At 51.8% G+C, this 16,912-nt stretch overlaps 1 protein-coding gene across 4 annotated transcripts in view; it reads left to right on the top strand.

Moving 5' to 3' along the window:
* MYH10 (myosin heavy chain 10) overlaps positions 1 to 16,912 on the top strand; it is a 128,892-nt gene that overhangs the window by 72,964 nt on the left and 39,016 nt on the right. For all 4 annotated transcript variants that reach the window (XM_054393715.1, XM_054393714.1, XM_054393713.1 and 1 more), the window contains 8 exons: positions 1,391 to 1,454; positions 5,367 to 5,465; positions 6,957 to 7,100; positions 7,948 to 8,043; positions 11,075 to 11,193; positions 12,316 to 12,468; positions 13,320 to 13,493; positions 14,558 to 14,731. In XM_054393715.1, the coding sequence (XP_054249690.1) occupies positions 1,391 to 1,454; positions 5,367 to 5,465; positions 6,957 to 7,100; positions 7,948 to 8,043; positions 11,075 to 11,193; positions 12,316 to 12,468; positions 13,320 to 13,493; positions 14,558 to 14,731 (1,023 nt within the window). The remainder of the gene's footprint in view (positions 1 to 1,390; positions 1,455 to 5,366; positions 5,466 to 6,956; positions 7,101 to 7,947; positions 8,044 to 11,074; positions 11,194 to 12,315; positions 12,469 to 13,319; positions 13,494 to 14,557; positions 14,732 to 16,912) is intronic.

Raw genomic sequence — 16,912 nt, 5'->3', positions numbered from 1 at the left:
AGAGGAGGCTGAGGGAGACCTCATGGATCTCTACAGCTCCTGAGAGGAGGCTGCAGTGAGGTGGGGGTTGGGCTCTCAGATGATAAGAGAGGAAATGTCCTGAAATTGTGCCAGGGGAGGGTTAGGTTGGAGATGAGGAGAAATGTCTTTGGTACAAGAGTGGTCAGGGATTGGCAGAGGCTGCCCAGGGGGGTGGTAGAGTCCCCATCCCTGGAGGTGTTCCAGAAATGTGTGGCCATGGCACTATGGGCCATGGTTTAATGGTCATGGTGGTGCTGGGTTGGTGGCTGGACTCTATCCAGGCTTTTCCAACCCAAACTATTCCATGATTCTGTTGTTTCTCTCTGTCCTTTCTTGACCACCTGCTAGGACACAGTCTGTGCAGAGAGCAGCCCCTGTGGGTTTGAAACTGGCTGGGCTGGGCAGCACACTGGGGTTGAGGATGGCTGCAGGTCAAGCACTTTTGAGGCACCAAAAGATCTCCTGTAGACATATCTCTTCTTGCTCTGGGTTGCTTTCAGCCTGGGTGTGTTTTGTCAGTGCCAGTGTTTTTGTCAGAGATTGGGCTTTGCTTTCAGAAGAGCTACTCAGGTACTGCTAAGTCTGGAGGCAAACAGCCATTCATCTTCAGGAAGGGTTTGTGTGCAGCATAAGATGTCCCACTGAAGTCTAGAGACTTTCAAGGCCTGCCTGGATGTGTTCCTGTGTGACCTGCCCTAGGTGGTCCTGCTTTGGCAGGGGATTTGGAATCAATCTTCAGAGGTCCCTTCCAAACTCTATGGCTCTATGGAGTGGTGGCTGAGCACATGGAAAGGAAAAGAGGAGACTGAGAGGGCATCTGATCAATGTTGATAAATATCTGAAGGGTGGGGGGCAAGAAGAAGGGGTCAGGCTCTTGGCAGTGGTGCCCTGATGTAGGATAAAGGGCAGTGGACATCAACTAGAACCAAGGAAGTTCCACCTCAACATGAGGAGAATCTTTTTGGTGTAAGGGTGCTGGAGGCCTGGAGCAGGCTTCCCAGAGAGGTTGTGGAGTCTCCTTGTCTGGAGACTTCCAGTACCCACCTGGATGTGTTCCTGTGTGCCCTGCCCTAGGTGGCCCTGCTTTGGCTAGGGGGCTTGGACTTGATGGTCTCCAGAGGTCCTTTCCAACCCCTGCAGGCTCTGGCCAGCCTGATCCAGTGTGAGGTGTCCCTGCCCATGGCGTGGGGTTGGAACTGGATGATCCCTGTGGTCCCTTCCAACCCTGACTGATTCTATGATTCCATGCAAAATTTTCACTGGGTGAAATTCTTGTCCTGTGACTGCAAGTAGGGTTGTGTTTGTATGTCAACAGCATTGCCTTAATTAAAGCCATCATTAATTACAACCCAATCCCTTCTCTTTGCAGGGCAAGTTCATCAGGATCAACTTCGACGTCACTGGGTACATCGTGGGGGCCAACATTGAGACCTGTATCCTGCTCCAAGCCATGTTAGGAGGTGCAAGTGTCCTGTGTTTTGTTTTCAACCCTGGAGCTGACTGATCAATGTCTATCAATAGCTGAGGGGTGGGGGTCAAGTGGAGGCAAACTGGAACAGAGAAGATTTCAGCTCCACAGGAGGAGAAACTTCTTTCCAGTGAGGGTGACAGAGCCCTGGAGCAGGCTGCCCAGGGGGGTTGTGGAGTCTCCTTCTCTGGAGCCTTTCCAACCCCACCTGGATGCATTCCTGTGCAGACTGCCCTGGGTGATGCTGCTCTGGCAGGGGGGCTGGACCTGATGAGCTCTTGAGGTCCCTTCCAACTTCTAACATTCTGATTCTGTGACTGGAATGCAGTGGAAGGGTTACCACAGGGCTGCATTCCTCTGCCAAGATCCTTCTTTTTCTTTGTTCTCAAAGAGGCTGAGCAAATATCCTCACCTCAGCCTGCTGCTCCTGTTCAGAAACCTGATACCGTAGAGGGCTGCACTCTGAAATGTGCTGCAGTTTCAGAACACCCCAAAACCAGGCTGAGCTCAACAGGGAAATCACTGAAATGTGATCCCTGCTAGGGAAACACCTTCCTGGCCACAAGCTGGGCTTTGCTCCCACCAGCACTGCAGATACAGCTCTGTACCTGGAATGAGGGTGGTGCTTATAACAGAGGGATAGAGCTGGAAGTGCTGGGACACCTCCTGGGGTTTAGGGTCTCCTAGAAAACAGCACAAGTTCAGTAACACAGGACCTGCTGGGAATTGCTGCTGAAGCCCTCAGTTCTTCCTACAGGGCCCCATTGAGGCCACATCTGGAGAACTGGGTCCAGTTCTGGCCTTCCCAGTTCAAGAGAGACAGGGAACTACTGGAGCCTCCAGAGGAGGCTGCAAAGCTGCTGAGGGGCCTGGAGCAGCTCTGTGAGGAGCAAAGGCTGAGAGCCCTGGGGCTGAGAGCCTGCAGAAGAGCAGCTCCAGAGGGGAGCTGAGCAATGCTCAGCAAGAGCTGAAGGAGCTGTGGGGGGCAAGAGGCTGGGGCCAGACTCTGCTCAGTGGTGCCCAGGGACAGGCCAAGAGACAATGGGCACAAACTGGAAGCCAGGAGGCTCCACCTGGCCATGAAGAGAAACTTCTTTGTCATGAGGCTGCTTGAGGCCTGGAGCAGGCTTCTCAAAGAGGTTGTGGAGTCTCCTTGTTTGGCAAGCTTCCACCCTCAGCTGGGCCATTGTGATCCTGGGCAAGCTGCTATGGGTGCCCTGCTTTAACTTTTAGACTGGATGATCCAACCCTCACCATGCTGGGATTCTGTCTCCTCACTCAGTTTTGGTTTTAAGGTTAGTTTTGACAATGATCCCTACATGTGGGGAGGAATAACAGCAGGCACCAGGACAGGTTAGAGGCTGCCCTGCTGGAAAGCAGCTCCACAGAGACAGACCTTGGAGTGCTGGTGGGCAGCAAGTTCTGCATGGAACAGCAATGTGCTCTTGTGGCCAAGAGAGCCAATGGGATCCTGGGGTACAGCAAGAGAAGTGTGGCCAGCAGGGCTGGGGAGGTTCTTCTACCTCTCTACTCTGCCCTGCTGAGACCACACCTGGAGTACTGTGTCCAGTTTGGGGCTTCCCAGGTCAAGAGAGACAGAGACCTGCTGGAGGGAGTCCAACAGAGAGCCAGGAGGATGCTTAGGGGACTTGAGCATCTCCCCTGGGAAGAGAGACTGAGAGCCCTGGGGCTGTTTAGTCTGGAGAAGAGAAGGCTGAGAGGGGATCTGATCAATGTCTATCAATAGCTGAGGGGTGGGGGTCAAGGGGAGGGGGCCAGGCTCTGCTGGGTGGTGCACAGTGATAGGACAAGGAACAATGGAGACAAACTGGAACAGAGAAGATTTCAGCTCAGCACAAGGAGAAACTTCTTTCCAGTGAGGGTGACAGAGCCCTGGAGCAGGCTGCCCAGGGGGGTTGTGGAGTCTCCTTCTCTGGAGCCTTTCCAACCCCACCTGGATGCATTCCTGTGCAGACTCCCCTGGGTGATGCTGCTCTGGCAGGGGGGTTGGACTGGATGAGCTCTGGAGGTCCCTTCCAACCTCTGATATACTGTGAGACTGTGATCAGAGAGCTGGAGCACCTCCCCTATGGGCACAGACTGAGAGTTGGGGCTGTTCAGCCTGGAGAAGAGAAGGCTCCAGGGAGACCTTAGAGAGCAGCCTGCCAGTACCTGAAGGGGGCTGCAGGAGAGCTGGGGAGGGACTTTGGACAAGGGCTGGGAGTGCCAGGATGAGGAACAATGGCTTTGAGCTGGAAGAGGGCAGATTTAGACTGGAGAAATTTTTTCCACTGAGGATGGTGAGACACTGGCACAGGTTGCCCAGGGAGGCTGTGGATGTCCCCTCCCTGGAGATGTTCAAGGCCAGGTTGGATGAGGTGCTGAGCAGCTTGGGCTGGTGGGAGGTGTCCCTGCTCATGGCAGGGGGCTGGAACTGGATGATCTTTAAGTTCCCTTCCAACCTAAACCATTTTATGTTTGGAACTGTCACAAAATACAGTTTCCCAGAAGGGCTGGGGAGGTTCTCCAGTTCCTCAGAATATCCTGTGATGGTAGATGAGGATTTTCATTCAGCAGAGGGGTGAAGGCAGCTTTTTCCTTTATGATTTTTCAGCTGGATTGCGTTGTTTAGAGCTTTGTGAAGCCAGGAGGACTTAACCTCTTTTATCACAAGACCTCAACCTTGCTCACTGATCTCTGTCATCCCAAACCCATGTCCTACCCCACATTTGGTTTCCAATATGCAATATCAAGATATAAAAAAACTTCCCTAAGCTCACAGCTTATAGGAGCTTGTTGGACACTGCTGCCCAAAGGGAATTTGGGAGCAGGCAGTGCAGGTTGTGTGTGAAAATGCAACACTTGGGAGGAGTTGCAAATGTCCTGCAGATAAAGCACTGCTGAGTGCAGCTGCTTGGCTTTGGGATGAAGAGTTCAGATCTGAACTTAATAGAAATGGCTGAGAATGAGCAGCCAGCTCCCCTTTCCACTTGGACTTCAGCAGATCCTTTCAAATGTGTCCAGCTGGCTAAGGAGGCCACCAACATCCTGGCCTGGATCAGCAATGGTGTGGCCAGCAGGAGTGGGGCAGGGATTATGCCCTTGTACTCAGCACTGGGGAGGCCACTCCTAATATCCTGGGTCAGTTTTGGGTCCCTCACTCCAAGAAGGACATTGAGGAGCTGGAGCAGGTCCAGAGAAGGGCAACAAAGCTGGGGAAGGGTCTGGAGAACAGGGCTGGGGAGGAGCACCTGAGGGAGCTGGGGGTGTTTAGTGTGGAGAAGAGGAGGCTGAGGGAGACCTCATTGCTCTCTACAGCTCCTTGAGAGGAGGTTGCAGTGAGGTGGGGGTTGGGGTCTTCTCCTTAGCCTCAGGCGATAGGAGAGGAAATGGCCTGAAATTGTGCCAGGGAAGGGTTAGGTTGGAGATGAGGAGAAATGTCTTTGGTACAAGAGTGGTCAGGGATTGGCAGAGGCTGCCCAGGGGGGCGGTGGAGTCCCCATCCCTGGAGGTGTTCCAGAAACCTGTGGCCATGGTGCTTGGGGACTTGGTTTAATGGCTATGGTGGTGCTGGGTTGATAGTTGGTCTGGATGATCTTAGAGAGCTTTTCTAACCCAAGGGATTGCAGCAGGGAAGTGCAGTCACCACCCCAGCAATGATTTTGCTGCTGTGAAGTGTGAGCTGCTCCTGGTCTGAGCAGCAAAGCTCTTATCTTGCTTCACCTTCCTGACCACTCAGATTTGCCTTAGTCCTGTCAGTACCATTGAAGTTCTGCCTGGTCATGAAGGAATTCTGTAGGCTGCTTTGCAGGCTGTGGTTGCAGGAGCTGTCTTTAGCCCAGGCTTGCAGAAGGTCCTTGACTCCAGTTCTGCCCAGACTTGTTGGAGAAGTCCCGCGCAGTCCGTCAGGCGAAGGACGAGAGGACGTTTCACATCTTCTATCAGCTGCTGGCTGGAGCAGGAGAGCACCTCAAGTGTAAGTGCACAACCTCCTTTGTGAAACCTGTTCTGTCCACTTGTGTCAGTGCTCACACAGTGGGGGCTGAGCTGGTCTGGGGTCTGAAGCAGTGATTTTAGAAGGAGAGGGAGAAGCCAGGTGACTCTGCTTTGAAGTCGGTCCTGGGCTTGATCAAGCAGTGGTTGCATTTCAAGCAACCAGCTCCTACCTGCCAAAGTCCAGTTTGGGCAGCCTGTAACTGGGAATCTCTAAATGGAAACTGGTAGATAACAAACCTGGTCAGCAGTGACAACTGTGTCTGTCCTGGGCTGTGCCTGGAAGCTCAACAGGGAAGCAGCCCTCTGGCCAAACCACAGTGAAACCCTGCAGCTGCCTTCAGCTGTCACAGCACCATCCTCATTATCTTCTGCTATTTTTCCCTTCATAACTGCTCTGAAACCTCACCTGGAGGCCTCAGCTGTGTCCAGCTCTGGGGCCCCCAACACAAGAGAGACATGGAACTGCTGGAGCTGGTTCAGAGGAGGCCAAGCAGATGATGGAAGGGCTGGAGCCCTTCTCTGAAGATAGGCTGAGAGAGTTGAGGCTGTTCAGCCTGGAGAAGAGAAGGCTCCTTGAAGACCTTAGAGCAGCCTTCCAGTACCTGAAGGGGACCTATAGGAGGGCTGGGGAGGAACTGTTCAGAAGGGCCTGTGGGGATAAAATGAGGGACAATGGTTTGAAACTGGAGCAGGGCAGATTTAGGTTGGATACCAGGAGGAAGTTCTGCACAATGAGAGTGGCTAAATACTGGGACAGGTTGCTCAGGGATGTGGCTGAGGCCCCATCCCTGGAGACATTCAGGGTCAAACTTGCTGTGGCCCTGGGCAGCCTGAGTTAGTTGGAGGTGTCCCTGCTGACTGCAGGTTGGTCAAGATGCCCTTTAAGGTCCCTTCCAACCCAATGCACTTTGTGAAGCTGTGAACTCTGCAGCTGTCTCTAGCCCTCACAGCAGGATGTTGGTTATCTTCTACTCTTTTTTTTTTTTTTTTCCCCTTTGATAACTGGGAATTTCTGTTAGGTTGTGATAAGTGAAAGCCTCTAAAGGTGCAGACTTCAGAGAACTGATCAACTGTTTTTTCCTGTATGAGATAAACTGGTGTGCAGCATCCTTGATGTGGTAATGAGCAGCTCCTAACTCCATTTCTGCCTCTCTCAGTTCGCTTTCAACAGAGATGCTTCCTTTAGGATATTCCAGTTTGAGATTCTGCTAGATCTGAGCTGGGGAAGGTTCTGTTGTCAGGCTGAATGTGTTAAACAGCTAATGTAAAGCTACACAGAGAGATTCTGGGTATCTGGCCTCAGCTTTTAAGGCACATTCAGTTTTAGAAGCTGCTCTGCTGACTCCCAGCCATCTGTGAGAACTGCTTGCATAAGGCAGAGTTTGTGCATGCAGTGAGAGCAGAGCACGGGTGGCTGTGAGCAGCACTTCTTGAGCTTACATTTCTGCCTCTCCCCTTCTCCCCAATACAGCTGACTTGCTGCTGGAAGGATTTAACAACTACAGGTTTTTATCCAATGGCTACATCCCCATTCCTGGGCAACAAGACAAGGATAACTTCCAGGAGACCATGGAGGCCATGCACATCATGGGCTTCTCACATGAGGAGATCTTGTGTAAGTCACTCAACCTCTTGGCTTTTCAAAGTCCACTTTTCCCCTCTGGCACACTGCTGCTAATTAATGGCACCAAAGTTAATGCTGCTTAAGGTTCCTGAGAGCCTGCAGCAAATATTTGGTTGCCATGAGCTAGAGCTGAATTCAAGGTTGCCCAGGGAGGTTCTGGATGTCCCCTCCCTTGGGGATATTCAAGGCCAGGTTGGATGAGGCCTTGAGCAAGCTGGGCTGGTGGGAGGTGTCCCTGCCCATAGCAGGGGGCTGGAACTGGATCATCTTGAAGGTGTCTTCCAACCCAAACCAATCTGTGAAGGAAGCCACTTGCCCAAAAATGCAGTAAAAGTTTTATTTCCTTTTCAACTCATACTCTGAGCTCTTGAGTTTTGAGAAGGGCTTGTAGTGACAGGACAAGGGGCAATGGCTTTGAGCTAGAAGAGGGCAGATTGAGAATGGATATGAGGAAGAAATTCTTTCCAGTGAGGTTGCCCAGGGAGGCTGTGGATGCCTCCTCCCTGGAGGTGTTCAAGGCCAGGTTGGATGAGGCCTTGAGCAGCCTGGAGTGGGAGGTTTCCATGGCAGGGGGGTTGGAACTGGGTGATCTTTGAGGTCCTTTCCAACCCATTCTGTGATTCTTTGTTGTGAGGGTGCTGGAGGCCTGGAGCAGGCTGCCCAGGGAGGTTGTGGAGTCTCCTGTGCAGAGCTTCCAACCCCAGCTGGGCCATTGTGACCCTGGGCGAGCTGCTCTGGGTGCCCAGTTTGAGCAGGGAAGTTGGATGGGATGATCCCCAGAGGTCTCTTTCAGCCCCCACCATGCAGTAACTCTGTGCTATGTCTCTTCTTACCACAGCAATGCTGAAAGTGGTGTCTTCAGTGCTGCAGTTTGGAAACATCTCCTTCAAGAAGGAGAGGAACACTGACCAGGCTTCCATGCCAGAGAACACTGGTGAGTTGCTCACGTTCCTTTGGCTGCCTTGGAGCTGAGCTGTAGTTTTCTCAGTGCATAGCTTTGAAAGTGCAGAACAGTCTTCTCCACTTCCTTCGTAGCCTTCTGTGCCAAAAGAGGCCATGACAGCTGTGGCAGTAGCCAACAGGCAATCAGTGAAACTCTTCCATTCCTGTCCCACAGAGCAGTGTCAGTATCCATCGGCAGCACTGATGCTGTTGGCGTGAATGCTGCTAGACTTCGAGGGAGTATTTCACTTGGAGTCTTGTTTATTATCATCTCCAAAGTCTGAAGGCCTAGGAAGAAGTGCAGGATTAAATCATTTTGTTTGCTTTGGTTCTTGACAGCACTTTTCTTGCCAACAATAAGAGCCCTGCAGCCAAGCACAACTTCCCCAGTCAAATGGCTTGGACATCAGAATGCTGTGTTTAGAAAAACCTGTGGCATGATGGCATGGCTGGGCTTTAATTCATCCAGCTGCAGTGCCAGCAGCTTCCTCAGGAGTGCATCCACACAAAGAAAGAGAGCTTCTGACACAGCTCTCAGCTGGTTTGCTTTGGTACTTCAGTACCAGCCTCTTACAGGCTCTTTGGGCAAGGCAGTTTGGGAACTGACTGTCATGGACAGGGCCTGCTGACATGCACAGCTCCAGTCCTGTCTGTGTCCTCTTCCCTAATGGTCCTAAATGGCTAGGCCTCTAGAAGGTCCGCAATTGGTTCTCACTGCTCAGGGCAGTGGCCTGCTCCCAGCAACAGGCGTGGAGTAAAGTTCAGTAGTTGCTGGCCTCAGTCCAGGAAGGACATTGAGCAGCTGGAGTAGATCCAGGGAAGAGCAATGAAGCTGGGGAAGGGTCTGGAGAACAGGGCTGGGGAGGAGCAGCTGAGGGAACTGGGGGTGTTTAGTGTGGAGAAGAGGAGGCTGAGGGGAGACCTCATTGCTCTCCACAGCTCCCTGCAAGGAGGTTGCAGTGAGGTGGGGGTTGGGCTCTTCTCCTTAGTGTCAGGTGACAGGAGGAGAGGGAATGGCCTGACATTGTGCCAGGGGAGGGGTTAGGTTGGACATCATAAGAAACTACTCCTCTGAAAGGGTTCTCAAAGCCTGGCACAGGCTGCCCAGGGAGGTGGTTGAATGCCCTTCCCTGGAGGTGTTTAGAAGATGCAGAGATGTGGTGCTGAGGGCCATGGTTTGTCAGCAGCCTTGGTAGAGCTAGGGAATGGTTGGACTGGGTCATCTTGAAGGTCTTTTCCAGCCAGAATGATTGTGTGAAGTGCTCCTGTGTGTACCTGCAGTGGAAGAATGGCTCCAGTTGTGGTGTTACCCGTGGTGTTGATTCCTGAACCCTTTCTAATGTCTCTATGGACACAAAGAGAATCTCAGCACAAAAAGCAAGTTGTTGTCTCTTAAATACCAGCAAAACCCAAAGAAATAATGCAGAGGAAGCTTTGTATGTTGGTATGCAAATCTCTTTTCCACTCCTGGTTTATAAAAATAGTTTTTTTCATGCTGAGAGTCAAGCAAAGAGCTGTCAGATGACAAAGACAAGGAGTTAAAGCACTTAGTAGATGGTGTGGAGGGCTTCCTGCTAAAGGGCAGCACTTCCCCAGACCTAAAAATACCTCTAGTGTCACTTTCCTTTTTAGAATCATAAACACCTCACCTGCTGGGGAGCTCTGTAGAAGAAGGGGTGCTGGCAGCAGCAGTGTGGGACAATGGTGTGGGGAACACGTTTCAGTGAGTGTGACACCAGCAGAGTTCATGCTGTGGAAAGAGTGAGCTGCTGCTTGTGGTGAGGTTCTCACAGTAGAAGAGGAAAGGGCCTCAAGTTGCCCCAGGGTAAGTTTAGGTTGGCCATGAGGAACAATTTCTTCCCCTTGAGGGTTGTCAAGGCCTGGCCCAGGCTGCCCAGGGCAGTGGTGGAGTCCCCATCCCTGAAGGGGTTTCAAAGCTGTGCAGATGTGGTGCTGAGGGCCATGGTTTAGTGGTGCCCTGGCAGTGCTGGGGTAAGGGTTGGACTTTGATCTGAGAAGTCTTTTCCAGCCTGATCCATTCTGTGCTTCTCTCTAACCCAGGACAAACCCATATTGTACATAGCTTCAGCTGTGTTCTGCTGCAGTCTGACAGCAGCACTGCCCTGACACTGCCTCAGCTGCAGCACAGCTTCTCACCATGTGCAATCTGATGCAGTTCATAGTCCTAGAATTGTTTGGGTTGGAAAAGCTCTCTGAGATCATCCAGTCCAGCCATCAACCCAACACCTCCACAGCCATTAAACCATGTCCCACAGTGCCATGGCCACAGGTTTCTGGAACACCTCCAGGAATGGGGACTCCACCACCTCCTGGGCAGCCTCTTCTAATCCCTGACCACTCTTGCAGCAAAGAAGTTTTTCCTCATCTCCAACCTAACCCTCCCCTGGCACAATTTCAGGACATTTCCTCTCTTATCACCTGAGACTAGGGAGAAGAGCCCAACCCCCACCTCACTGCAGCCTCCTTCCAGGGAGCTGTAGAGAGCAATGAGGTCTCCCCTCAGCCTCCTCTGCACTAAACACCCTCAGTTCCCTCAGCTGCTCCTCCCCAGCCCTGTTCTCCACACCCTTTCCCAGCTTCATTGCCCTTCTCTGGACCTGCTCCAGCTCCTCAATGTCCTTCTTGGAGTGAGGGACCCAAGACTGAACCCAGGATTCAAGGTGTGGCCTCACCAGTGCCCAGCACAGGGTGCTGTCCCATCTGTGGTGTCCTCACCCTGTGCTTCCTTGTTAACATAACAAATGAACTCTGGTACCTGGGCTGGGTGTCTCCTAGGTACCAAGGGGTCTCCCACCCTCCCCAGAGGAAATCCAGTGGTGTTCTGCTCGGGGGTGGGGGGGGAACAATCTCTGCAGACATAGAAGCACATCTCCCGATCTGCTCATTCAGCCAGCAGCAGTTCAGAGTTGAGGCTGGCACATGGCAGGCGTCGCCAGGGGCTGCTCTGCTGGCACTGCTGCTGTGGAGGATCCCAGTGCTCCTATTTCTTTCTCTCTTTCCAGTTGCACAGAAACTCTGCCATCTGCTGGGGATGAACGTGATGGAGTTCACCAGGGCCATTCTGACACCCCGCATCAAGGTGGGCAGGGACTACGTGCAGAAAGCCCAGACCAAGGAGCAGGTAAGGGCTGGAGGAGGCTCTGCCTCACCTTCAGCAGCTCTCAACAAGGAAGGCAGGGATTAAGTGTGTGCTGCAACCACTTGAAGGAGGAATCCCAGTAAGAATCTATGGCAGAGTAGAAAAAAACTTCCCCTTTCCTTGACCTTCTGCTGGACTCCTCCCTTCATGCCATTGTTGTGTGAAGCATGCAGACAGCTTTGGGTTTTGCATGGAGCAGCTGAAGCCCAACCTTGTCATGCCATGAATCAAACCCCAGACTGCTTCTGCTGCTTGTTTTCATTCCTCTCTGCTATTAACTCCACTCAACTTCTCCTGTCAGTGAGCTGTGGTAACTCCAGAGTCTTTCTTCTGGAAAAGAGCAATAAACTGCAGCAGTACAGGCTGGGAGGGGATCTGCTGGAGAGCAGCCCTGTGGAGAAGGACCTGGGAGTGCTGGGGGATGACAAGTTCTGCATGGGACAGCAATGTGCCCTGGGGGCCAAGAAGGCCAATGGGGTCCTGGGGGGCATTAAGAGTGTGTCCAGCAGATCCAGGGAAGGTCTCTCCCCCTCTGCTCTGCCCTGGTGAGGCCACACCTGGAATATTGCATCCAGTTCTGGGCTCCCCAGTTCAGGAGGGACAGGGATCTGCTGGAGAGAGTCCAAGGGAGGGCTCCAAGGATGCTGAAGGGACTGGAGACTGCCTGGTGAGGAGAGGCTGAGAGCCCTAAGGCTGTTTAGTCTGGAGAGGAGAAGACTGAGAGGGAATCTGATCAATGTCTATTAATATCTGAGGGCTGGGAGTCCAGAGGGAGGGGACAGGCTCTGCTCAGTTGCACCCTGGGATAGGACAAGGAGCGATGGATAGAAACTCCAGCACAGGAGGTTCCACCTCAACATGAGGAGGGTCATGGAGCACTGGAACAGGCTGCCTAGGGAGGTTGTGGAGTCTCCTTCTCTGGAGTCTTGCAAGCCACATCTGGATGTGTTCCTGTGTGACCTGTGCTGGATTCTCTGGTCCTGCTCTGACAGGGAGCTTGGACTTGATGATCTCCAGAGGTCCCTTCCAACCCCTAACATCCTGTGATTCTCTGTGCTTCTGAGTGCTCCAAGGTAAATACCTGCTCCTGTTTGGGTTTCTCAGGCAGACTTTGCAGTGGAAGCCCTGGCCAAGGCCACCTACGAGCGGCTCTTCCGCTGGCTTGTTCACCGCATCAATAAGGCTTTGGACAGGACCAAGCGCCAGGGAGCATCCTTCATTGGCATCCTGGATATTGCTGGCTTTGAAATCTTTGAGGTACTTCCAAGCACTGCTGAGCAGCTTTTCCTTTTCCCTGTCACAACTCCTGTGAGACCCCCACCTGCAGCACTGTGGTTCCAGTGACCACAACGCAAGGAGGACCTGGAGCTGCTAAAAAGGCTCCAGAGGAGTCCACAGAGGTGATCAGAGGGCTGGAGAGCCTTCCCTGTGGGGACAGGATGAAAGAGTTGGGGCTGTTCAGTCTGGAGAAGAGAAGGTTCCAGGGAGACCTTCAAGCAGCCTTCCAGTACCTGAAGGGGCTTCAGGAGAGCTGGGGAGGGACTTTGGACAAGGGCTGGGAGTGCTAAGATGAGAGGCAATGGCTTTGAGCTGGGAGAGGGGAGACTGAGACTGTACATGAGGAAGAAATTCTTAGCAGTGAGAGTGGTGAGACACTGGCACAGGTTGCCCAGAGAGGCTGTGGATGTCCCCTGCCTGGAGGTGTTCAAGGCCAGGCTGGATGAGGCCTTGAGCAACCTGGGCTGATGGGAGGTGTTGGAACTGAATGACCCTTAAGATCCCTTCCAGCTCAACCCATGAACTGTAAAGCTACTCAGTACAGTCTCCCAGCTGCAGGAAGATTTTGGTTTGCAGCATTCAAATTCCTTGAGAACCCTAAGCTGCAGTGCCCTAAAGTCCTATTTCAGTCTTGATCATTCTCCTGTAGGTGATTTCTCCTACCTCACATTGGTTGCATTGTGTGTGACAGGGAACCTGGGCTGTGTCCCATGCATTATCCACTGGAACGTTTCAGAGTGTTGAGGAATTTCCTTCTAAGGTCAAAGTTTTGACTTCCAGATGTGTGCCAAATCCTGCCACTGAGCTATTCTTGCTTACTGCCCTTGCAGCTGAACTCCTTTGAGCAACTCTGCATCAACTACACCAATGAGAAGCTGCAGCAGCTGTTCAACCACACAATGTTTATCCTGGAGCAAGAGGAGTACCAACGAGAGGGCATCGAGTGGAACTTCATTGACTTTGGACTGGATCTGCAGCCTTGCATTGACTTGATTGAGAGACCTGTAAGTCTGAGGAGGGATCTGAGTGGCTGACACCTCAGCAGGTTGTGCTGCCATTCAGAGACCTGGGCAGGTAGAGTTGGGTAGAAGGAACCTCATGAAGTTCAACAAAGGCAGGTGTAGGGTCCTGCACCTGGGGAGGGACAACCTCTGCATCGGGACAGGTGAGGGAGGAACTGCCGGACGAAGGATGTAGGAGTGTTGGTGGACAAGTTCCCCAGGAGCCAGCAAGGTGCCCTCATGGTCAAGAAGGCCAGCAGTCCTCTGGGGTACATGAAGGAGATTGTGGCCAGCAGGTCAAGGGAGGTTCTCCTCCTGTTCTGCTTTACCCTAGTGAGGCTACATCTGGAGTCCTGGAGCCAGTTCTGGGCTCCCCAGTTCAAGTGAGACAGGGAACTACTGGAGAGAGTTCAGCAGAGGCTACAAAGCTGCTGAGGGGCCTGGAGCAGCTCTGTGAGGAGCAAAGGCTGAGAGCCCTGGGGCTGAGAGCCTGCAGAAGAGCAGCCCCAGAGGGGAGCTGAGCAATGCTCAGCAAGAGCTGAAGGAGCTGTGGGGGGCAAGAGGCTGGGGCCAGACTCTGCTCAGTGGTGCCCAGGGACAGCACAAGGGGCAATGGGCACAAAGTGGAACCCAGGAGGTTCCATCTGAAGAGGAGGAGAAAGTTGTTTGTTGTGAGGGTGCTGGAGGCCTGGAGCAAGCTGCCCAGAGAGGTTGTGGAGTCTCCTTTTCTGGAGGCTTTCAAGACCCATCTGGATGTATTCCCGGGTGCTCTGCTTTGGCAGGGGGTTGGGACTCAAAATCAGGATGTCCCTTCCAACCCCTACCATTCAGTGTTTCTGTGTCCTGGCTTCATGGACACTGGCATGACTTTAGACCAGGCCCTGTGTTCTTCATTGAACCTCCTCAGCTTGTTCTAATTCAAATCAATTTTGAATCAGTTTAGACAAGTTCTCATTAGAGCATGAAGTGGTGTGGTTGACTATGAACATTTTAAACATATATATATATATATATATATATATATATATATGAAATATTAACTCTGCTGAAACCCAACTGCATTCCAGGCCAACCCTCCTGGTGTCCTGGCACTGCTGGATGAGGAATGCTGGTTCCCTAAAGCTACTGACAAGACATTTGTGGAGAAATTGGTCCAGGAGCAAGGGACTCACTCCAAGTTCCAGAAGCCAAGACAGCTGAAGGACAAAGCAGACTTCTGCATCATTCACTATGCAGGGAAGGTAAGGGTTAAACTTGGAACACTTGGGGAGAGAGATTGGTTTGGGAAAGTGCTCTGCAGCAGAGCTACCCAGCTGTGAAATACTTGTGCAGGAGGGAGGCCTCCTTCAATTTTCTTGAATGTATTCAGGAGAGCTCTGAGGGAACTCTTGTTGCCCTGGAGGCAGAACCAGAAATACAAACTGATACTGAACAGAGCAACTATTTCAGTTTAATTTCATTGCTAAGTCTCTCCTGAGTATCTGTTTCCAAGTGGATAGCAGTGCCTGAAGTAAAGCTGTCTGTGCCACTTTCACTTTCTTCTCCTTTCTTCCCATAACATTTGGTTTATATTCATTCCCTCTTAAATGATATCGTAGAATAGCTCAGGTTGGAAGGGATCTTAAAGCTCATCCAGTTCCAACCCCCTGCCATGAGCAGGGACACCTCCCACCAGCCCAGGTTGCTCAAGGCCTCATCCAACCTGGCCTTGAACCCTTCCAGGGAGGGGACAGCCACAACCTCCCTGGTTGAGCTGAAACCTTTTCATTTTCACTCAGTGTTGAGTGTCCCAGGGAGGAGGCCAGAGCTCAGGTGTTTTGTGAGCAGGTCCATGCAATAACTTGTGTTCTGTGGATCCTTCATGATCTCCAGGGCTGTGCTATGCAATTAGTTTCAGAAATAGTTAAGACTTGATCCTAGTAGCAGCTTTTGCCCTAACATATTTAGAAGAAGCAGGTTTGGGTCTGATGAAGATCTTCTCCTGTAATTTTTCTTGTAAAGCACTAGTGGCTGATGCTTCTTTATTTGTTTGATGTGGATTTGTTGAAGCTGGTGAAGGATCTAAATAAGTCCTTTGAGGAGTAGCTGAGGGAACTGGGATTGTTTAGTGTCCAGAAAAGAAGGCTGAGGAGAGAGATTCTGCTTCTCTATATCACCTAAAAGGAGGCTGGAGCCAGGTGGGGGCTGATTTCCTTAGTAACAAGTAATAGGATGAGAAGAAATAGCTTCAAATTGTGTCAAGTGAGGCTTAGGGTGGACACGAGGAACAATTTCTTCCCCCAAAGGGTTGTCAAGGCCTGGCCCAGGCTGCCCAGGGCAGTGGTGGAGTCCTCATCCCTGGAGGGGTTTCAAAGCTGTGTAGATGTGGTGCTGAGGGCCATGGTGACTTGGCAGTGCTGGATTAATTGTTGAGCTTGATGATCTTAAAGGCCTCTTCCTTCTCTGTTGAAGGCAAACAGTTCTGTGCTTCTATGTCACTGGTGCCAACTGTCTCATTGTAACAAAAAAGTGAAGCAGAATGAGGCATACAACTTCTTTTAATCAGTATTTACAGCACTGACACAGAACTCATGAGATCAGCCCTGAGGAAATCTTCCAGTGGTTTGAAGGGACTCTCAAAGGTCATCTTGTCCAACCCCCCTGCAGTCAACAGGGACACCTCCAGCTAGAGCAGGCTGCCCAGGGCCACAGCAAGGCTGATGGTTTTGATTACCTTTGGGTCATCAGAAGGAAGTGAAGCAGCTCAGTGCCTGACTACTCAGAAGTAATTCTTCTGAAGAAGGTTTCCTTCTGCCACTTCTGAGCATTTCTTTGTCTGCCCAGTGCTGTCTCCAGCTCTGGAATCCTCCACACAAGAAGGGCATGGACCTTATGGAGAGAGTTCAGGAAGGGCAACAAAAATGATGAGAGGGGTTGGAGAACCTCCCTTGTGGGGACAGGCTCAGAGAGTTGGGGCTGCTCAGCCTGGAGAGGAGAAGGCTCCAGGGAGAGCTTAGAGCAGCCTTCCAGAGGGACTATTTGCAAAGGCCTGCAGAGGCAGGACAATTAGCAATGGTTTGAAATGAGAGCAGGGCGGATTTAGGTTGGATGTTAGGAACAAGTTCTGCACCATGAGGATGGTGGAACACTGCAACAGGTTGCCCAGGGAGGTAGTTGAAGCCCTATGCCTGGAGATGAGTTCAAGGTCAAACTTGACAAGGCTCTGAGCAACCTGATCTGGTAGAAGATGTCCCTGCTGATTGCAGGGGCATTGGACTGGATGACCTTTGGAGGTCTCTTCCAACCCAAGCCATCCTATGATTCTGGAATGCTGGCACTGCAGACCTGGCTCTGTCAGCAGGCATTTCCCATTTTTTTTTCTTTTTATCCAAATGTATATTCCTCCTAAACTGGAATAGTTTGTCAGGCAGCTTTTCCTGCAA

This window comes from Indicator indicator, chromosome 29 (genome assembly GCF_027791375.1).
Source record: "Indicator indicator isolate 239-I01 chromosome 29, UM_Iind_1.1, whole genome shotgun sequence".
Taxonomy (NCBI): domain Eukaryota; kingdom Metazoa; phylum Chordata; class Aves; order Piciformes; family Indicatoridae; genus Indicator; species Indicator indicator.
Note: the sequence above shows the minus strand (reverse complement) of the source record. Positions and strands in the feature narration are given on the sequence as shown.